This window comes from Macaca nemestrina, chromosome 17 (assembly GCF_043159975.1).
Source record: "Macaca nemestrina isolate mMacNem1 chromosome 17, mMacNem.hap1, whole genome shotgun sequence".
In the NCBI taxonomy this organism is placed as follows: Eukaryota; Metazoa; Chordata; class Mammalia; order Primates; family Cercopithecidae; genus Macaca; species Macaca nemestrina.
Window position 1 is genome coordinate 88,988,525 of NC_092141.1, and position 22,669 is coordinate 89,011,193.

General features: G+C 51.1%; 2 protein-coding genes across 8 annotated transcripts in view; one reads left to right on the forward strand and one right to left on the reverse strand.

The window, feature by feature from the left end:
- The window catches only part of LOC105469266 (TBC1 domain family member 16), a 96,294-nt gene extending 80,882 nt beyond the window's left edge, over positions 1–15,412 (reverse strand). For 3 of the 5 annotated variants that reach the window (XM_071081776.1, XM_011720113.3, XM_011720109.3), the window contains exon 1: positions 15,302–15,412. The gene's annotated coding sequence lies outside the window, so the exon portion shown is untranslated. Of the gene's footprint in view, positions 1–3,736; positions 3,755–15,301 lie in introns of those variants that run through there. The other 2 variants (XM_071081774.1, XM_071081775.1) reach the window with 2 other exon arrangements.
- A 690-nt stretch (positions 15,413–16,102) lies between these two features.
- The window catches only part of LOC105469267 (coiled-coil domain 40 molecular ruler complex subunit), a 62,164-nt gene continuing 55,597 nt past the window's right edge, over positions 16,103–22,669 (forward strand). Inside the window, exons 1-3 of one of the 3 annotated variants that reach the window (XM_071081771.1) lie at positions 16,103–16,199; positions 17,699–17,762; positions 19,705–20,172. In XM_071081771.1, the coding sequence (XP_070937872.1) occupies positions 16,171–16,199; positions 17,699–17,762; positions 19,705–20,172 (561 nt within the window). In that variant the 5' untranslated portion in view covers positions 16,103–16,170. Of the gene's footprint in view, positions 16,200–16,222; positions 16,266–16,794; positions 16,920–17,698; positions 17,763–19,704; positions 20,173–22,669 lie in introns of those variants that run through there. The other 2 variants (XM_071081773.1, XM_071081772.1) reach the window with 2 other exon arrangements.

The window sequence follows — 22,669 nt, forward strand, 5'->3', positions numbered from 1 at the left end:
TCAAGGAATCCTCCTGCCCAGTCTCCCAAGTAGCTTGGACTAAAGGCACATGCCACCATGTCCCAATAATTTTTTTATTTTTTGTAGAAATGAGGTTTCACTTCTTTGCCCAGGCTGGTCTTGAACTTCTGGCCTCAAGTGATCCTCCTGCCTCAGCCTTCCTAAGTGTTAGGATTACAAGCGTGAGCCACTGCGCCCGGCCTATTTTATGTCCTTAAAGTCTTCAAAGTCTGCTGGGCATTTTTGCACTTAAGCACATCAAAGTTTTGCCCAGCCACGTTTTGGGTGCTCCACAGCCTGCGTGGTGTCCACAGCGGACGAGGCCGCAGCAGGGCTGGAGCCCACCTCCTTCTGTGTTTCAAACGGCGCTACTCAGTATGACCGCCCCAGTCGCCAGAGCTGGCTGCACATAGCTCTCAGCTGCTTCCCCAAATCAAAATCCTCTTTAAGTGAAAATGTTTTGCCAGCACTGAGGATAATCAAAAAAGTGTGCTAGAAGTTTTAAAGGAGATTCCAAATTGTAAAGTGTATTTGCTTTTTTGCAAGAGGCTATTTCATCAAAATCCAACCTAGTTCCCAACCTCTGGTCACCATCAAACTAGAAGTGGAGAATCCTTGACGCATTTTTTTCAACATTCTTTTAGTTATGAAACACACTCAGAAGTAAAAGGAAGAATACGTGTCCCTTAAATCACATAATCCTAAGACATCTGTGTATTCTCTACTATATTTTGTGCCCTATAATGAATGAATGAATTAAAAACCCACTCCTTGGAATTATATCATGTCTTGCTTTCAGTTGGATCATAATTATATTTTCCCAGGTGAAATATACTTATAACAAATTTTAGGGTTGAAGGACATCTCCTAAAATTCCTGTGTTGAAGTCTTTTTTTTTTTGAGATGGAGTCTCACTGTGTCACCCAGGCTGGAGTGCAGTGGCACAATCTCGGCCCTCTCCTGTGTTGAAGTCTTAAACCCCAGTACCCAAGAATGAAGCTGTTTTTGAAGACAGCGTCTTTTTTTTTTTTTTTTTTTTTTTGAAACGGGGTCTCGCTCTGTCGCCCAGGCTGAAGCACAGTGACCAGATCTCAGCTCATTGCAAGCTCCACCTCCCGGGTTCACACCATTCTCCTGCCTCAGCCTCCCGAGTAGCTGGAACTACAGGCGCCTGCCACCTCACTCGGCTAGTTTTTTGTATTTTTTAGTAGAGACGGGGTTTCACCATGTTAGCCAGGATGGTCTTGATCTCCTGACCTCGTGATCCACCCGTCTCAGCCTCCCAAAGTGCTGGGATTACAGGCTTGAGCCACCACGCCCGGCCTGAAGACAGCGTCTTTATAAAGGTAATCAAGTTACACTGAGGTCAATATGACTGGTGTCTGTATAAAAAGAGGAAGTTGGCAGCAGGTGCCTGTACACAAGGAGAGCGCCCTGTGAATACAATGAGCCACCTGCCAGCAAGGAGCAGGCCTGGAGCAGCCCCTCCCTCACAGCCTCCGAAGGAAGCAACTCTGCCCACACCTTGATCTTGGACTTCCTGCCTCCAGAGCCGTCAGAGAGAAGATTTCTATTGCTCAAGCCACCTGGACCCTGGTACTTTGTTAGGGCAGCCCTAGCAAACAAATATACCACATTATTAACACATTTAAAAAGCATAAGACCAGGTGTGGTGCCTCACGCCTGTAATCCCAACACTTTGGGAGGCCGAGGCGAGTGGATCACCTGAGGTTGGGAGTTCGACATCAGCCTGACCAACATGGAGAAACCCCATGTCTACTAAAAATACAAAATTAGCCAGGCGTGGTGGTGCACGCCTGTAATCCCAGCTACTTGAGAGGCTGAGGCGGATCACTTGAGCCCAGGACGTCAAGGCTGCATTGAGCCGTGATTGCACCACTGCACCCCACCCTGGGTGACAGATTATCCTGTATTTATTAGACATTTGTGTTCAGCTGTGAAGTATCTGTTGGTGTGTTTTGCCAATTTTTCTGCTGGGCTGGTGGAATTCTTATTATTTTTAATACAGAGATTAAGCTGAGATGGAATTTTCATTGATATGTAAGAACTCTTTACAGAGCATAAATCATTATCCCTTGCTATATTTGCTACATGTGTTTCTCCTAATTTGTTGTTTGCCTTTTATTTATATTATCTATTTTGACATATGGAGGTTTAAACTTTTATGTAAATTGATGGTAACTTTTTCTTAGTAACTTCCTTTATTACTTTTATACTTAAGATAATCCTTTCCAAGCTAAAGATCCTTAAACATTGGTCTGTATTTTCTTCTATGTTCAATGAACTACTTTTAATGTTTCAGAAGCCGAATTCAAAGCATACATTTACCTGAAAGGGACTCAAATGTTAACTAAAGTATCGAGCAGTTCATTGAATGTTTATGTTGTTTTTATTGCTAGGTCCTGTTTTTATTGTTTACTCAGTTATCTGACAAAAACACTGAAATCTAGGATAAATTAATAAAGCTGGGACTTATTTATTTAGAGACACAGTTTTGTTCTTGTTGCCCAGGATAGTGGAGCGCAGTGGTGCTATCTTGGCTTACTGCAACCTCCGCCTCCCAGGTTCAAGCAATTCTCCTGCCTCAGCCTCCCGAGTAGCTGGGATTATAGGTGCCCATCACCACGCCCAGCTAATTTTTGTATTTTTTTAGTAGACACTGGGTTTCACCATGTTGGCCAGGCTGGTCTTGAACTCCTGACCTCAGGTGATCCACCTGCCTCAGCCGCCCAAGTGCTGGGATTACAGGCGTGAGCCACCACATCCGGCCCTGTTTTTATTTTTTGTGAGGCAGAGTCTCACTCTATCACTCAGGCTGGAGTGCAATGGCATAATCTTGGCTCACTGCAACCTCCACCTCCCAGGTTCAAGCGATTCTCCTGCCTCAGCCTCCCATGTAGCTAGGATTACAGGCACCCGCCATCACACCCAGCTAATTTTTGTATTTTCAGTAGAGACAGGGTTTTGCCATGTTGGTCAGGCTGGTCTCAAACTCCTGACCTCAGCTGATCTGCCCACCTCAGCCTCCCAAAGTGCTGGGATTACAGGCGCCAGCCACCATGCCTGGCCGGGGACATTTATTATATAAAACTTTATGGACAATTTTAAGAGGTGCCTTGGCCATGACCCGGAGGCCTATGTGGTTTGGCCCACTTCATGGTCCACACCCTCTCAGCTGCCCCAACCCTGCACATGTGACAAACACGTGTGTGAGATCTGCGGTTCTCACACTATCCACACGCTCCGGTGAGGGTAACGGCTCATCACAGGCAAGGTTTAGCGTGAAATGGACAGGTGGGGTCATTTTAACTGCCTCCCCCAGGCCACCCTCTCCACCCTGCTGAGAGCACCTGTAATAAAATACATTTTCAGAAATTCAGCAGACGTCCCTTTCAAAGACCAAGCCCAGCAGCTCCCCTCCCCTTGATGAGCAGGCGGCCCTCCAGGGGAACTGCCAACAGGCTCCGGTGACAGCTGCTCGGAGGCTACCATGCGACAGCGCCTGGGCAGCCAAAGCCCTCCATGCCCTCCTTCCGCCCCGCAGTCCCAGCATGAAGCCACGGTTCCCCATGAGTCCAGAGTAAGCTTGTCAGAGACAGGCCCACAGCCCCTGCGGCCATTTCTTCCCCGAATCTCAATCCTGCTTTGTGTGGCCACGGCTTAAAGAGATGCTCAGTGACACTCACACCCAGGGGTCCTTCCGGGGATTCCTCACCTTGGTGCAGGCCAGGAGCGAGAACCGCCGCTGGGCCCCCCACCTCAGCTCAGGGCATGGCTGGCGTTGCCCTGCTCCTTGGTGGCCCGCCTGGCCCCGCTGTGGGCTTCCGTCCCACCACCCCAGCCACAGTCACAGCCACAGTCACAGCCACAGTCACAGCCACAGTCACAGCGGGGTGTGTCAGGTCGTCCTCATCTTCCACCTCCCAGGGCCAGCCGGTGCCTCCAGCCCTGGTGTGAATTTCCATTCAGGGTCCAAAATGCACCTTGGCAGCGCCCTCATTCTGCAGCTCCACCAGCCAGAGAAGAGTCCTCCAGCCAGAGAAGAGAAAGCTGAGTTTAACCCGACCCTGTCAGAGGCGGGGAGCAAAGAGCTCCAGGGGACAGGACCCCCAGGCCCCTGCAGGACGAGGCTGGAGAACAAGCGCAGCAGCTAAGGACGCAGCCCTGGGCGAGTGCGGGCGGGGCCCAGTGCGGGCGGGGCCCAAATCCCTCGCCGGCCGCCGCCGGCTAAGGAGAAGCGGCTTTTGGCTTTCCGCTACAAAGCACAGCTCGGGGCCAGAGGCCTCTGCCCGGCCCAACCCGCAGCCCTGGCCACAACCGGAGGCCCCACCTCAGGCCAGCCCGGCAGGGCGCGCTCCAGGGACCCCAGCCCCAAGGAGATCCCAAACTCATGCCTACTGCTCCCGCCCTGGAGGAGTCAGAGGCCGAGAAGCACGCACGTGTGGGCACCCACCACACACTACACACCATAGACACACACACTACACACCACACACCATAGGCACACACACTACACACCATAGACACACACACCATACCACACACCCTCTGTTCTACCAGCTTTGCCTCTGTTCTCCGAGAGCCCCATTGTTGACCCGCCAGCCACTGCCTGGGCCCCACTCCTTCCCAGCTGTCTCCAGGATTAGGGAAGGCCCAGGTGGATACAGGGCTGCAGGAGCCTCCCTACCCAGCCCCCACGCTGGTCTGTCCTGGGTCCATAGACACAAGTCAGCCACCTGTCACTGGGCGGTAGGAAGTGCAGGTGCTGTGAGCTGGAGGAGGGGGCGCCTGGGCTCTGAGGGCTGAATGAGGGGCCTGGCAAATGCCCCTGGAGAGCCCTGGAGAGTCTTGCAGCAGCCTTGGTGCCTGGGCTTCAGGGCCTGCCTGCTGGGAGCACCCCTCTGCTGGGAGCACCCCCCTGCTGGGAGCCCCCACTGCTGGGAGCCCCCCCCCGCCCCCCCCCGTCCCAGGAGTACCTTCCCGCTAGAGTGCCAGGGAGACACTGCTGCCTAATGGCCAGGAGCTTGCCCAGGGCAGTGGCCTCTGGTCCACTTCTGTCCCTTGGTTGTGTCCCTAAGACCCAGGCCCTGGAGGCCTTAAGGACTCTCGATCCATGAGACAGGAAGCCCCACAGGGAAGCGGTGGTCTCCCGTCCCCATCTCATCACATACAGCACTCTGTACCTTCTGCTCATTTTTCTGCAAACCTAAAACTGCTCTGAACAGTAAAGTCCGCCACGCAGAAACTGCACACGGATGTTTAGAGCAGCTTTACTCATAACTGCCGACACTCGGAAGCAACTAAGATGTTTTCCAATAGGTGAATAAATAAACAAACTGTGATACACCTAAATAATGGAGTATTATTCAATATTAAAAAGAAAGGGGCGGCCAGGCATCCTGGCTCACACCGGTAATCCCAGCACTTTGGGAGGCCAAGGTGGGCGGATCACCTGAGGTCAGGAGTTCGAGACCATCCTGGTCAACATGGCAAAACCCCGTCACTAATTAAAAAATACAAAAATTAGCCAGGCATGGTGGCGCACGCCTGTAATCCCAGCTACTCAGGAGGCTGAGGCATGAGAATCGCTTGAACCCAGGAGGTGGAGGCGGCAATGAGCCAAGATTATGCCACTGCACTCCAGCCTGGGTGACAGAGCAAGACTCTCTGCAAAACAAACAAACCTCATCTTCTCGGGGAGGGGGGAATCTATTAGTTTAAAATAAAAAGAGGCTCGAGACCAGGAAGCTTGCATCCAAAGAGGCATGGAGAAGGCGTGGACAAGGGTGGAGTTGTGTGGACCAACGCCAAGAACAGGCAGGCACTAGAGGCAGGCTGAACCGAGCAGAGTCAAAGAGAACATTTGGTTCCCGGACTGAGAACCCGGCTGCCAGCAGCCCAAGTTGTCTGGTGGGAGAGTTTCCTAATGTCCTTGAATCTGCAAGATGCAAGACTTTGAATGGCCCTTGTCCACAGCAGTGCGGAGTAGTTGATGCCCATGACCTTAGGGACCTGGAGTCCTTCGGGGTTGGAGGGGACCAAAGATAACCATTTGTCCTGGGAGGGAAGGAAGCTGGATGCCAGAAAGGCTGCCCCCGTATGGAACTCAGAGCAAGGGGTCATCCAGGTTTCCTTCTGTGGGCCTGGGGCTCTTCCTAGGGGCCAGATGCCTTCTCATGAGTACACGGACAGAGGCGGGGGCAGCCAGCAGAACTCCTAAGACACAAAATGAATGAACACTGGAAAGGGAGCTGAGACAGGCCTACAGCAAAGAACAGACACCAGGCTTTTCCAGTCTCTAGGAAGGACTCAGAGTTCATCAAAATCAAAATAGCAATGCAAGATGCTCAAAGCACCTTGTGGCAATTATTACAAATCCCCTCCCCAAATCCTGAGACAGGAAGATGGATAGAGAAGCTAAAATGGCTGGGCGTGGTGGCTCATGTCTGTAATCTTAACAGTTTTGGGAGTCCAAGGCAGGCGGATCGCCTGAGTCTAGGAGTTCAAGATCAGTTTGGGCAACTGCAGAAACCCTGTCTCTACAAAAAAAGCAAAAATTAGCTAAGCATGGTGGCATGTGCCTATAGTCCCAGCTACTCAGAAGGCTGAGGCAGGAGAACTGCTTGAGCCCAGGAGTTCAAGATCAGCCTGGGTGACATGGAGAAACCTCATGTCTACAAAAAACACTTTAAAAATTAGCCAGGCTTGGTGGCCTGTGCCTATAGTCTCAGCTACTCAGGAGGTTGAGGTGGGAGGTCGAGGCTGCAATGAGCTGTGATTGCGCCACTGCACTGCAGCCTGGGTAACAGAGCAAGACTCTGTCCCCCCACCAAAAAAAGAGGCCAAATGCAGTGGCTCATGCCTGTAATACCAGCACTTTGGGAGGCAGGCGGATCTCTTGAAGTCAGGAGTTTGAGACCAGCCTGGCCAACATGGCAAAACCCCGTCTCTACTAGAAATACAAAAATTAGCTGGGGGTGGTGGCACATGCCAGTAATCCCAGCTACTTGGGAGGCTGAGGCAGGAGAATCTCTCGAACCTGGGAGGCAGAGGTTGCAGTGAGCTGAGATTGCACCACTGCACTCCAGCCCGGGTGACACAGCAAGACTCCATCTCAAAAAAAAAAAGAGAGAGAGAGAAGCAGCTAAGGGTAGATCATTGACAATAAGAACCCCCATTCTCCTCAAATGTATCCACTTCACATTTGTGTTTTGGAACGGTGATGTCCTTGTCGATTTGTATTTTCAATTATAAGCTGCTGAGTGCATGACACCTCCGAGACGCTTCCTTTTATAATGTGCCTCCCAGAATGCCATCTTCGTTAAGGTTCCAAATGCCTTGTTTTTGTTGATGGAAAGGATAGCAATGCCAACTTGGCAGTTGGCACAAAGAATTCACAGATGGAGTGAAGCCAGGATCTACAACTTGCATCAGCTTGAGTGTACAAAAAAAAGAAAAAAGGAATAACCAGGCGCGGCAGCTCATGCCTATAATCCCAGCACTTCGGAAGGCCAGCGCAGGTGGATCACCTGAGGTCGGAAGTTCATGACCAGCCTGGCCAACATGGTGACATCCTATCTCTACTAGAAATACAAAAATCACCTGTAATCCCAGCACTTTGGGAGGCTGAGATGGGCGGATCACGAGGTCAGGAGATCGAGACCATCCTGGCTAACATGGTGAAACCCCGTCTCTACTAAAAAATACAAAAAACTAGCCGGGCGTGGTGGTGAGCGCCTGTAGTCCCAGCTACTCGGGAGGCTGAGGCAGGAGAATGGCGTGAACCCGGGAGGCGGAGTTTGCAGTGAGCTGAGATCCGGCCACTGCACTCCAGCCTGGGCGACAGAGCGAGACTCCGTCTCAAAAAAAAAAAAAAAAAAAAAGAAATACAAAAATCAGCCGAGCATGGTGGCATGTGCCTGTAATCCCTGTTGCTTGGGAGGCTGAGGCAGGAGAATCGCCTGAACCCAAGAGGTGGAGGTTGCAGTGAGCCGAGATGGCACCATTGCACTCCAGCCTGGGAGACACAGTGAGACTCTGTCTCAAAAAAAAAAAAAAAGAATGATTTTAGAAGGCAAAAAGTAAAAGCACCGATGCTGGTTCTGAACCATCGGACTGGGGCATGATGACCAGTTGATTTCTTTTCTTTTCTTTCTTTTTTTTTTTTTTGTGAGACAGAGTCTCACTCTGTTGCCCAAGCTGGAGTGCAGCGGCGTGATCTAAGCTCACTGCAATCTCCGCCTCCCAGGTTCAAGCAATTCTCCTGCCTCAGCCTCCAGAGTAGCTGGAATTACAGGCTCCACCACACCCAGCTAACTTTTGTATTTGTTTTTTAGTAGAGATGGGGTTTCACCACGTGGGCCAGGATGGTTTCAATCTCCTGACCTCGTGATCCGCCCGCCTCAGCCTCCCAAAGTGCTGGGATTACACGCATGAGCCACCACATCCTGCTGACCAGTTGATTTCTGTGCTGCTCAAAGCCATTGATGACCAGTAGGTAGGGCCAGATTTCTGCAAAAATAGGCCATTGTATAATTCGAAAGGAAAGAACAACTTGGCCGTTCCTCAACAAAAATACACAGGCTCATAAAACAAAAAGCTGTGCAGAAACTCCTCCACCAGAGAGTCACTCTTTCCCAGAAACCTGCAACTCTTTAAGAATTAGAGCACCTTTGAGAAGCATGGAGTCTCAGCACCTGCAGCTGGCAGGGGTGTTAAACTGGTGATAAAGGTAGCTGAAGTCTGTTTCCAGGACGAGAGGGCTTTGAGGGGGCTGGAGTAGGGGGAGCTGCCTGCAAGGTAAAGATGTGGGAAACCCCCGAAGCCCCAAAGAGAGAGGGGAGGGCAGGGGATGAGAGGGGCAGCAGATGTATTCTTCACAATGCTGTCGGGAACTGGCCGGGCTGCTGGGTTGGAGCTGACACAGGGCGCAGCTGCGGACCTGCTGTTAACCACACATGTTCCCTTCCCGTCCCCTAGGAGCCACTTGGCCGCTGAAACTTGGCCTGGAGCAGCCAAAGATTTTGTGACTCACTGTGTGAGTGGTGGGGGTGGGTCTTCTCTAGCAAATATTTACAGGGCATGAGGTTAAGACACCTACTACCCAAAATTCATTGCCCAAGATTTGGTGACTTATACCCTAGAAAACAGAGTCCTCCTCAATGTAGAAAGTGGCAAAGTCACCAGAAAACCAGAAATGAGCAAACACAGGTAAAGAAATGACACAACATTCTCCCCTCGTCTCCTTTTGAAAGCCCTCATTCCACATGTATGAGCTTCCTACGGCTGCTGTGACAAATAACACAAACTTAGCAGCTACAGCAACACAAATGCATGACCTTACAGTCCTGGAGGTCTGAAATCTGGAATGGGTCTCACGGGGCTAAAACCGGGTATCAGCAGGGCTGGTTCCTCCTGGAGGCTCTAAGGGACCATCCACTTTCTTGCCTTTTCCAGCTTCTAGAGGTCACCCCCACTTCTTGCTCTCGACCCCTTCCTGCATCTTCAAGGCCAGCAGTGGCCAGTCAATTCCTTCTCATACCTCATCTCTCTGACCCTGACTCTCCTGCCTGATCCCGCGAGTGCATCAGGCCCACCCAGATAACCCAGGATCATCCCCCATTTCAAGGTCAGCTGCGCAGCAACCTTAATTCCATCCCCAACTTGAATCCGTGGCCACGTAACCTGCCATATTTACAAATTCCCTGGACTAGGACATGGGCATCTCTGGGGGCCGTTCTTCTGCCAACCACACCAAGCCAAGGACACTGTAAGGAGCTGATTTCCAACTCGCAGGACAGCCTCTGACCTGCTCACCCACGGACGTTGAAACCTCCATGCAGAGCGACTACTCATTTAGCAGCAGGGTGAGGACCGAGGCCTAGAACCCAGGAGAGGAGCGTGCCTGGGCCCCAACGTCCCGGTCAGGGCAGCGAGAATGGACACAGGAGGGCTGCAGGTTCATGACTAGGACCTGCCCACAGAGGCTGCCTCCATCTAAGGCCTTGGTTTCCTGTCCTGGCCTAAAGGGCTCCACCAGTTCCCAAACAGGAAAACAAAAAGAACAGAGGTGCAAAAGTCTCCTCCAGATCCCTCCTGGAGGTAGCCTGGAGCCACTAGGAGAGAGGTATCACCCCAGCCTCTTCTCTTGCTCACTCGGTGCCGTGCACTGGCCTCAGGGCCACCTGGGGTCAGGGGCCAGGATGCAGCGGTCAGCAGGACAGACCCGGTCCTGGAAACCCATGGAGCTGGCAGTACCCACTCACTGGAGGGACGCAGCCCATGCCCGCTAGTGACAGGCAGGGGCAGAGGCAGAGGCAGGTAGGGTGTGGGGGCCACAAGACACAGCCCACAGCTGATTATTCCCGTGGCCGTGTCACTGCCAGACTGCTCAGGAGCAAAATGCACTGAACCTGGTCACCTGCCACATGGCTGGCAGAAACTGGTTCATCTGCTTTGCCCTCAAAGCCCAAGCAACAAAGAACAGGGAAACGGCGACACCTTATTAAACATGAGCCAGACACACGCAAACAAGGATCGCGCTCCCCCCACTGCAAAACATCTGCTGCTGGCATGCCTTGGAGGAGGCCCCAGCTCCCTCCACCTGCCCAGAGCCAGGCAGGCGCCCTACCCATCTTTCTGGGAACCCCTGGCTTTGCAGGTCAAAGGGCGACATGAAATCCTGTAGGCAGCCAGGATCAGGACCCAGTCCCTGCGCAACAGGGCTGGGGAAGGTAGCTCCTTCAGTCTCATCACGAGGATAATCCCGTGCGGGGCCACTATGACTTCTTCTCGCAGCTGTGCTGAACTTCAAGTTACAGGATTAACTCAGAAAATAAAGATACTGGCTGTACACAGAAGCCACATTCAGGATACACCCGGAAAGGCCGGGGCCCAAAGATGAGCCTCTCTGCAGAAGTGAGAACGGGACATCAAGTCGTACTTAAAATGAAGGAACTAGGGCTTAGGGCATTCACTGCAGTGCTGGGATCTTAGACCACAGGGCAAGAGGCCCCTTGAGAGGCTGTAACGGGGCAGGACCATCACCAAAACGGTGGTGAGGGAAAACCTGGTGGCCTGTGTGGCTGTGACTCTCCTTCTGCAACTGTCCAGCGGTCACCCTGATTAGCACCTACCCCCTGGAAGACCCCAAAGCCCCTGCCTCCAAGGAGAGACTATCTGCCATTTATACACCCTCGATAGTAAATTTTAAAATCCCATTTCCCCTGCAAACAGTCAAGGAAGTCAGGCCTGGGAGAAGAAACTCAACTCAGAGGTGAGCCTGGATCTGGGACCGAGGAAAGACTAAACCCAAAGGGTAAGGGAAGATGCAGACCCAGCCGGGAAATCAAAAACCGCCCAGAGTCTGGCTCAGGTACTCCCTACTTCTATGCTGTGCCTATAAACATGGAGCCTAAAGCTTCTCAGCATCTGTGAGTGAAGCAGTAGCGAATGCCTCGCCAAACGAAACTGCAATTGGGGGGACATATTAAAAACACCCAAAAGCATCACAACTGATCAAGAAAGCATTTAAGTTACAGAAAATAAAACTCAAAAGGCTGTCAAATGACATCTGTCAAGTACGCCCTTTCTCCCACTTCCTGAAGGTTAGAGTAAAGATGAACTATATCAGACCACTGAATTCAGGCTCTCACTCAACATGCAAAAAGCAGCCCACAACTGAAGTGTGCCAGCCAGCATGGACGCGGCCTTGGCACCCGCAGTACGGTGGCTTCATAGTGACCAATCCAGAAAGACCACGGAGAAAACACTGCCACATCTCAGCGTCTGTAGCCCATTCAGAGAAGCAGACACATGTATTACCCTCTAACACCTGCACAAACTCACCACCCAAGGCTCAGCAGCAGAAGGGCAGCCCGTCCCAACTGGACAGTGGATTTGGATTCTTTCTCTTTTCTTTCTGTTATTCATGTGACACAAGCCACCACGGGCAGAAATCGAACTCAGTCTTACATTGGCCCAATTTCTCTCATCCTTTGAGGATGGTTATGTAAGTTCCGAAGACAGAGTAAAGAACGTATTTCAAATCAGATGCCACCAGACAGCTCATAAAAGCAGATTTATTAGAGATGCAAGACCAGGTGCTCAAAGGACAGCTAGGATAAAAACGCCAATAAAGCCAACAGGATAAAAAACACCGCCGCCGATGTGAATGGAAAAAGGTTTCCAACATCATTGCCCCGTATTTTTGGGAAGGGTGCAAAGTTGCGCTCTCTCCTGTGCACTGGCCTCATTAACAGCAATATAATTCAAACGCAATACAAATGATGTACAATTCGATCATAAAATCATCCTCGGCCGCCGTCACCTTCACACCCCAGAGCCACCCGCCCCGCAGCTTAACGCTGGATGAAACGAAGTAGCTAATCTTACAAGAGAATTTAGGCCTGTGACAAAAATCACGGTCCCTCAGCCAGGGAAGAAGGGGAGCTAAAATGTTCACAGGAGGTGGGGTGTTGCCAGGCAACCTGATCAGCTCTGCTCCCCACAGCATTCTGCAGGGACCCAGCCCCCCGCCAAGTTATAAAGATAAGAGTACACATATGCACAAAATAGTGGATCCTACATCTGCCTGGAATCGCTTTCCACCTGATGGACGACACGAAGTGGAGTGAGGAGTCAAAGCACAAAAACGAAATGTTTTGTGTTAAATGTTAAATATGGAAAATCCAAATAATGGTCATTAATAACGATGTTAAAATGTTACCATTTGAAATTACTTACCACATCCTAAATGGTAATTTATGTGTCAGGAATTCAATATGCTTTCCATAATCCTTGCACCAAGTCTTTGAAGTAGGTAGAGTATAGATGGGGAAGTTAAGGCACTGAAGAATTAACTAAGTGCCAGAGGAGTTGGGGGTTTTGTTGTTGTTGTTTTGTTTTTTGTTGTGGTTTGATTGAGTTTTTTAGATTTTTTTTTTCAGCGGAGTCTCACTTTGTCACCCAGGCTAGAATGCAGAGGCTGATCATGGCTCACTACAGCCTTGACCTCCCGGGCTCAAGCTATCCTCCCACCCCAGCCGCCCAAGTAGCTGGGACCATAGGTGCCCGCCAGCATGCCCAGCTAATTTGTTCATTTTTTGTAGAGACAGGGTCTCTCTAGGTTGCCCAACGTGGTCTTGAACTTCTGGGCTCAAGTGATTCTCCCAAAATACAGGGATTATAGGTGTGAGCTACCATGCCCAGTCCAGGATTTGTATTTGAAGCCAGCAATTCATCTTTCTATGCCATGTTCTTAACCACTGCACCTTACTACCCAAAACTGTGGGCAGAGACCAGTGGGTAGGTTCCGCAAATTCAGTGCCTTTATCCTGAAGCCTGGGGGATGCTTTCCAGACTGAAGTGAACCGAGATTGGCAGTTAGTGGTAACAGGGGATTAGTCCCACCTCCTTGCACTGTTATGAACCACTTGGCAGAACGTTTGTATATGAATGGTAGGCACCCTCTGTAAGACAGAGGGCAAAGTGGTACAACGGTTTTCTGGAGCTGGGACGTCTTGGGCCTAAGGCCTAGTTCTGTCACTCCTAACTGCATGAACCTGAGGAAGTTACTTCTCTAAGCGTCAGCGTTCCCATCTGTAAATGGGCATAACTGCAGTCCTGACTTCATGAGCTTGTTTTGTGGGTTAAGTGAATTCATACATGATAACTAGGAACTACTAACACAATCACCAAAATTGCTAGAGGATTAAATTGAGATGGAGTCTTGCTCTATCACCTGCACTGGGGTGCAGTGGCACATCTTGGTTCATTGCAACCTTCGCCTCCCAAATTCAAGTGATTCACCTGTCTCAGCCTCCCGAGTAGCTGGGATTACAGGCTCACGCCACCACACCAGGCTAATTTTTGTATTTTTAGTAGAGATGGGGGTTTCACCATGCTGGCCAGGCTGGTCTCGATCTCCTGACCTCAGGTGATCCGCCCACCTTGTCCTCCCAAAGTGCTGGGATTACAGGCGTGAGCCACCGCGCCCAGCCATGAAAACTTTCTTTAGCCATAGTCTCACTATAAACATGCCACTTACCAAAAAGATGCGCACAATAAACATACTCAGGATACAAACAACAGCCATTAATGAACTTTGTAGTTAATACTCAAAGTTACTCCTCACTTTATTCTTTATTTGCAAAAGCTTTCATGGTTCTTAAAAGTGTTTAGTATTCACCAATTTTACTGTTAACGTTTCTAATGAGAATTTTCTAAAACTGAGGTACAGATTTGAAAAAGTGCTCTGATCAATCGGTAACAGATTTGGAATGGAATTCCCAGGCGCCAGTCTTTGCGCCCACCCGCTGGCAATATGCTGCCTCACGTGAGCATCTTTAAGACCTTTTTATTCCAGATAAAAGAATTAGGTGCCTTCTGGTAGAAAAGAAAGTAGATCTTTAGGATCAAGTCGCAGAGGCTGGCCAATCAGCCCAGCTTCTCATTTGAACTTGACCCAGACAGTAAAACAAACTTTACCATAAGGAAGGCGAGACTAACTTTTGTTATGTCTTTTCTATTCATTTTCTATTTCTGAATCGAATCTGAACTACTTTGTGGCCAACATATGACACCAGCTTCTGAGTGTGGGAATCACAGGATTTCAGGATTCAGCGGCTTCCGGCAGGATCCCCTAGGTTATGTTTAACAATCTTCAGTTTTTCCGGGTTTTTTTTCCTTCCTTTCGTTCTTTCTTTTTCTTTTCTTTTCTTTCCTTTCCCCCCCGCCCCCCAAAGGAAAGAACAAGGGAGCCCAGGCGGAACGGAAGTGAGTATCCCGACACGCGGATCTTAAACAACCCAGACCAAGCCCGACAGGCCAGGAAAGCTGAGCGCGCGCCGCTGGGGGGACGCACACTTTGGGGGCTGTGTGGGCGCATGCCGGCACCCCACAAGTTCCCATTCGTCTGCTCCGCCGATCCAGTCAGACAAAGACCGCAAGTTCCCCGGTCCACGGCTCCAGAAAGGCGGGGACCAGTCTCCCCGAATTAGGCCCATTCCGAGGCCGGGGCGCCCTCACTCGCCGCGGGGGAATGTCCCCGGGTGTCCCTGCGTGATCCGGGTCCTCCCGCAACGCTCCCGCTCCTGCTGGCGCCCTGCACCCCGAGGACAGCGACCGGACCCCGGCCCCTCCCCGGTCCGGCGGCTGCAGGCCCACGCGCCCCGCGCGCCCCGCGCGTCCCCGCCCCAGCTCCGCCGAGGGGGCGCTGCTCGGTGCGCGGTGGACCCCTCGGACCCCGCCCCTGCGGCCCAGTCCGGGCCCCAATACCCACCCGGGTCCCGCTGCGGGGGCCGGATTCGCGCCGGCTCGGAGAGCCGCCACCGTCGCCTCCGCCGCTGCCGCCGCCAGTGAGGCACGGCGGGGCGGGGACGCGCGGGGAGGCCCGGCCCCTGGCCCGCCCCCAGGCCCGCCCCCGGCCCGGCCCCTGCCTGCCCCGGCCGGGCTCCCCGCCTGCCTTCTGGTCCAGCCCTGGGCCCAAGCCTCTCGTACCCTGCTGGCCCTCCCTTAGGCCTCGCCGCGCCCCGGCCCCGGGGACTGTGCCCCGACCCGAGCCCCGCGTCCCCGAGGGAAAGGCAGGGCCCCTCGGATGCTCCGCGTGCGCGCAGGCCCTCCGCTGCCGCCCTCTGCAGGGAGATTTCTCCTATTTGGGGCTAGGAAGGGAAGACACGCTCCGGAAGCCCCCCGGACGTCCCTGCTTCCCAAGGAGTCTCCGTAGGACCCCTGGAGAGGGGCGCCGGAGCCCCCTAGGGCCGGACATGGAAAAGCGCGCGCCATGCGAGGGGTCCCCTGCCTCCGGTGCCCCCAGCCCGCCTGCCACTCCCGGGCGCTTAGCAGTCCGGGGTCCCCAGGAGCCCGGCAGGTCCCTCCGGGACCTCGAGCCGCCCGCTGGGCACAAGCCGACGCCGCTGTCGCTTTACAGAAACTGAGGGCGGTCGAGGGGCCACCTGAGCGCAGAGAGCGATAAAGGAAATGCATGGTCGGGCTCTAATTACAGTCTAAGGGATGACACATCGAGATGGCGAGGGTCTTTGCGTGCGTGGAGATGGCACAAAGGCCGCGCCGCCCCCGGCGGCCCCCGCCCTCGCAGCGCGCGTGGTCCCGGCCCCGCCGGATGTTGACGGCGTCACCTAGCAACGGGAGATGGCGGAACCGGGCGGCGCGGCTGGCGGGTAAGCCGGGCCGAGGGGCAGCGGGTCTTGGAGCCGCCAGGCCGCGCTCTCCGGTCACCGCGCCAGGTGGCCCCCGCGTCGGCCCCTGCCTCGCCCCTTCGCCTCCACTCCCACTTCCTCTCGCCTGTATCCCTTCTCTCGCCATTTTGCTGGCCTTGCCCATCCACTGCGTTCAGGCTCCCCCGCCCCCCGCCAACCCTTCTCACTTCTTGCCTCCTGTCCCTTTGTCCTCTCTCAGCCTCCCTCTTTCCCCTACTCCAAACGCGCGACTCCCTCTAAAACCCGGGACCGCTCGCTCTGCAGTCACCATGGCAACCACTCTGCGTGGCGGTCCCTGCGCGCAGTCCTCCTAAGAGCAGAGGGCTCTGCAGGGCGCGGGTCTGTGGGATGCCGCCCCTGACCTTGCGCCGGGGCCACTCGCTGTGGCCGGAGACCAGCCCGGCCCCGTGCCTCCCTCCTGCAAGGACAGATCCCCTCTCACAGGCTTGGGGGTGACCCGCGATGGGAGGGGTCCCTGCGGTTAGGCGGCCCCGCGATGGACCGCGGTCACCGTCCTGGGGCCTGGGTGGAAGCACTGAGCGCGCACAGGGAGGGCGGCTGGGTGAAGATCCCTGCCACCGGGCCTCAGCTCGCTTAGGCTCTGTATGAAAGGACAGAAACGATTGGAAAGATTTTGGCCTTTTTACCTTAGACATATCGGTATTGTTTCTTTTTTTTAAGGTGGGTCTGTATGTACTGACATGGAAAGACTAAAGGTATTATTAATAAAACGATAGGCATAAATGTAAAAGGATAGGTATACTATGATCTCTAATTCAGGGTGTGTGTGTGTGTTTAAAGCATAGAAAAATGTTGAAAGAATGTAGTCCTAAATGTTACCAGTGATTATCTTGGGAAGGAAAGGGAAGATCACAGGGAAATGTCACTGTCTGTCTCGAACATATCTATATTCCTTTGACAGATAAAAATAGCTTGAATCTTTAATTTTTTAAAAAAAGCAATATATATGTGTGTATATATATACGTGTGTGTATATATGTGTGTGTATATATATACGTGTGTGTGTGTCTATATATATATATACCACGGCATTCTTGTGCTACATAAATCGTGGAGAAACTCAGAGTCCCTAGAACATTTACTCTGATCGCACTATTTTCTCTACTTTGTATTTCTTTTCCCCAGTTTTGTCCCAGACACGAGTTATATTTGAGGTGACTTTTCTGGGGTGATCTAATCCTGCTGTTCCTTCAATGTTTTAATAATTATATTTTTCATTCATTCATGGAGCTTTGCTTTTGTGGCACCTCTGCCACCTGACAGGCATGATATAGTGCTATGGTTCCTGACAAACAGTACAAAGTCCTGACAACAGCCTGGGGATGGGGGAGCAGAGAAGTAACAAGTAAATAAACAGATATGCAGAATTCAGGAGGGGATAAGGGCCAAGAAAAAGAAAACTGTTGCTTGAAACTGTTCAATTATTTCTCTAAAACCAGGTCTCATCCGGAAGATGGATTGGCTTCTGAGGAAGAGAAGGAAGAGAATAATGAAAGCCACATGGTAAAATTCCCTATGGGAAGTTATTCGGGGCTTATATTTACTAGGAATTAAAGAGAATCAGAGGCCGGGCGTGGTGGCTCACGCCTATAATCCCAACACTTTGGGAGGCCAAGGCAGGTGGATCACATGAGGTTAGGAGTTTGAGACGAGCCTGGCCAACATGGCAAAACCCCATCTCTACTAAAAATATAAAAATTAGCTAGGCGTAGTGGTGTGTGCCTGTATTCCCAGCTACTCAGGAGGCTGAGGCAGGAGAATGGCTTGAACTCGGGAGGCAGAGGTTGCAGTGAGCCAAGATCATGCCATCCACTCCAGCCTGGGTGACAAGAGTGAAACTCTGTCTCAAAAATAAACAGACCAGGCGCAGTGACTGACGCCTGTAATTCCAGCACTTGGGGAGGCCGAGACAGGCAGATCACGAGGTCAAAAGATCGAGGCTATCCTGGCCAATATGGTGAAACCTGTCTCTACTAAAAATACAAAAATTAGCCGGGAGTGGTGGTTCATGCCTGTAGTCCTGGCTACTCAGGAGGCTGAGGCAGGAGAATGGCTTGAACCTGGGAGATGGACGTTGAAGTGAGCCAAGATTGTGCCACTACACTCAGCCTGGCAACAGAGCGAGATTCCATCTCAAAAAATAAATAAATACGGGCGCGGTGGCTCAAGCCTGTAATCCCAGCACTTTGGGAGGCCGAGACGGGCGGATCATGAGGTCAGGAGATCGAGACCATCCTGGCTAACACGGTGAAACCCCGTCTCTACTAAAAAATACAAAAAACTAGCCGGGCGTGGTGGCGGGCGCCTGTAGTCCCAGCTACTCGGAGGCTGAGGCGGGAGAATGGCGTCAACCCGGGAGGCGGAGCTTGCAGTGAGCTGAGATCCGGCCACTGCACTCCAGCCTGCGCGAAAGAGCGAGACTCCGTCTCAAAAATAAATAAATAAATTAATTAATTAATTAATTAAATTAAAAATAAATAAATAAAGAGAATTTGGACTTGATCAAGTATATTGTGTGATGACATTATCTTGCACCGGAACAAACTCAGTTCAGTTGAAGAGAGACTCATTTTCTTCCTACCCCATTCTAAAGTGTCAGTGATTAGTTAGGAATGCAAAGAATGTCCAACTTTGGGTTGCCCTGAGTTTTTCAGAACTCATTTCCTGTAACGAAGGATGCAAAAATGATTATGAAAAGCAGAGAGGGCCGGGCATGGTGGCTCATGCCTGTAGTCCCAGCACTTTGGGAGGCTGAGGCGGACGGATCGCTTGAGGCCAGGAGTTCAAGACCAGCCTGGTCAACATGATGAAACCCCATCCCTACTAAAAATGGGAAAATTAACAGGGCATGGTGGTACACACCTGTAGTCCCAGCTACTCGGGAGGCTGAAGCAGGAGAATCGCTTGAACCCAGGAGATGGAAGTTGCGGTGAGCCAAGATCATGCCACTGCACTCCAGCCTGGGCAACAGAGTGAGACCCTGTCACAAAAAAAAAAAATTAGAAAAGAAAGAACAGATAAACTGAAGCATGAAACATGATTTTTTTTTTTTTTTTTTTTTTGAGACAGAGTCTCACTCTGTCTCTAGGCTAAAGTGCAATGGCACAATCTCGGCTCACTGCAACCTCCGCCTTCTGAGTTCAAGCAATTCTCCTGGCCCCAGCCTCCCGAGTAGCTGGGATCACAGGTGCGCACTACCACACCCAGCTAATTTTTGTATTTTAAGTAGAGATGGGGTTTCACCATGTTGGTCAGGATGGTCTCGATCTCCTGACCTCATGATCTGCCTGCCTTGGCCTCCCAAAGTGAAACATGATCTCTTACAGATGCTGAGAAGGGTATAAATGCAGTTTTCCCATTAGTATAATTTCACTATAAAGAATAAAACCTCACAAGGTCCTTTATACTTTGTTTCCTGATTTTTTTTCCTGCCACACCTTTACAGGCGTCACCACCAGAGAAGGATGATGGCCAGAAAAGTGAAGAAGCTGTCGGTAGCACAGAGCATCCTGAAGAAGTCACAACCCAAGCGGAAGCTGAAATTGAAGAAGGGGAGGTCGAGACAGAAGGGGAAGCTGCCGTGGAAGGGGAAACCACAGTGGAAGAGGAGACTGTGTCCTATGAAGATGCTGAGAGCGAAGAGGAATATTACTATTCGGAAGCTTCATCTGCCGAAGGGCAGATCGGTGCTACAGATATGACTTACCCATATTTCAGTCCTCAGGAACTGCCTGGAGAGGAGGCACACGATAGTGCTAGTAGGGAAGCTGGTCTCGAAGGCTCCCACCGAGAGGCCACTGGTCCACCAGAATCCAGAGAAGGGAGGGTCACCTCCCCAGAGCCATCCCACAGAGTCTTAGGCCCGTCGGAGCAAATGGGCCAGGTCACCTCTGGGCCAGCAGTAGGCAGATTGGTGAGTAGTCCTGACCTCTGTTTTGTGCCAGTGTCTCACGGCCTACAGGGTTTGTCACCCTATGTGAGGAACTTGGGGATACACTATAAATACAAACTGCAATCCCTGTTAGAAATTTCTTAGCAGGGCTGGGTGCTGTGGCTCATGCCCGTAATCCCAGCACTTTGGGAGGCGAAGGTGGGTGGATCACCTGAGGTCAGGAGTTCGAGACCAGCCTGGCCAACCTGGTGAAACCCTGTCTCTAGTAAATATGCAAAAATTAGCCAGGCGTGGTGGTGCACACCTGTAATCCCAGCTACTCAGAAGGCTGAGGTGGGAGAATTGCTTGAACCTGAGAGGCGGAGGCTGCAGTGAGCCAAGATCGCACCATTGCACTCTGGCCTGGGCAAGAATGAGACCTTGTCTGGAAAAAAAAAAAAAAAAAAAAATTCTTAGCAAGCTTAGGTCTCAGGATTCACAGTCAAATGCTGAGAGATCCTGGACTCTGCTTCAGCGTTCCCAAGCCCAAGGCTGGAGGCCTCCATAGCCGCCATCCACCTAAGGGCATCCACGTTTCCAGGCTTCCAGAGCAGCATTGTGCAATATGGTCCATCAGTCATATGTGGCTACAGAGAGCTCTCCAAATGTGACTTGCAAGCTGGAGGAATGGAGCTTTTAACTGTTTGTAATTTCCATTTCAATAGCCACCTGTTGCCAGCAGTTGCCATAATGAATAGTGCAGTTCTAGATAATAACAATGAGACAATAGCTGCATTCTTATATTTTTTCATTAAGTTTTTTTTTTTTTTTTTTGAGACGGAGTCTCGCTCTGTCACCCAGGCTGGAGTGCAGTGGTGTGCTCACTGCAAGCTCCGCCTCCCGGGTTCACGCCGTTCTCCCGCCTCAGCCTCCCGAGCAGCTAGGATTACAGGCGCCCGCCACTACGCCCGGCTAATTTTTTGTATTTTTAATAGAGACAGGGTTTCACTGTGTTAGCCAGGATGGTCTCGATCTCCTGACCTCGTGATCCGCCCGCCTCGGCCTCCCAAAGTGCTGGGATTACAGGCGTGAGCCACCGTGCCCGGCCCAATTTTCTTTAAACAATCACAAAGTTACAGAAAAAAATGAAGTGCAGTAAAATGGATCTTTTATTTTCTTAAACATTGGAGAGTGAGTTGTGGATCTGATGCACCAAAGCCTTCGAATGCTTCTGTATGTGTTTCCCACAAACAGCTGCAGCACAACCTTCAACATCTGGAAATTGGGCCAGGCATGGTGGTACATGCCTGTAATCCCAGCACTTTGGGAGGCCAAGGCGGGTGGATCATTTGAGGCCAGGAGTTCAATACCAGCCTGGGCAACACCCTAAATGATGCCTGAGCATTCCTTGGAAATGGAGCAAGGCAATTTCCAGAATTTTTTTTTTTTTTTGAGATGAAGTCTCGCTCTGTCACCCAGGCTGGAGGGCAGTGGCATGATCTTGACTCACTGCAACCTCTGCCTCTCGGGTTCAAGCAATTCTCCTGCCTCAGCCTCCCGAGTAGCTGGGACTGCAGGCACACACCATCACACCCGGCTAAAATTTGGTATTTTTAGTAGAGATGGGGTTTCACCATGTTGGCCAGGCTGGTCTTGAACTCCTGACTTCAAATGATCCGCCTGCCTCAGCTTTCCAAAGTGTTGGGATTACAGGCGTAAACCATCGCTACTGGCCAGTATTTCACATTTTTATGCCATTATGAATGGTTTCCAATTGTATGTTGCTAGCATGTAGAAATACAATTGGTTTTTGTATATTCACCTGATGTTCTGCCACATTGCTAAAGTCTCTCACTTGTTAGACTAGCTTGTTTGTAGAATTCGTAGGCTTTTTCACAAAGATAATCATGTCATCTGAGAAAAAAGGCAGTTAACTTCTTCCTTTCCAATCCAGATGCCTTTTCTTTCTTTTTCTTGCCTGATTACATTGGCTAGAACCTCCAGCACCATGTTGAATAGAAGTGGTGAGAGCAGACCTCTTGTCTTGCCCTGATCTTACGGGAAAAGCATTCAGTCTTTGACTGTAAAGTGCCATGTTTGCTGTGGGTGTTGTAGATACCCTTTATCGGGTTAAGGAAGTTCCCTTGTATTCTCGGTTTGTTGAATGTTGTTGGGTGGTTGTTGTTTTTTAATCATAAAAGGGTATTGGTTTTGTCAAATCCTTTTCTGTGTCTGTTCAGAAGACTGTATTTTCCTTTTTAGTTAGTTAATTTGGTAGATTACATTGGTTGATTTTCAAATGTGCAGGCAACCCTGCACTCTGAGATAAACACAGGGAGCCACTTCAGAGCCATGTGAATGTCGGTTCCTCATTAAACTCTTGGTTTATTTATATTCTTACATCTGCATAGACTCAGGCTCTGCATGTGATTCACTGGGTTATAACCTGTTACTGTCATTATGTATTTTGATGCTCAGTTTGGCCAATGAGGGCCCATTTAAACCAGCTTTTGTGTCGTCTGATGCACCTCCATCCTTC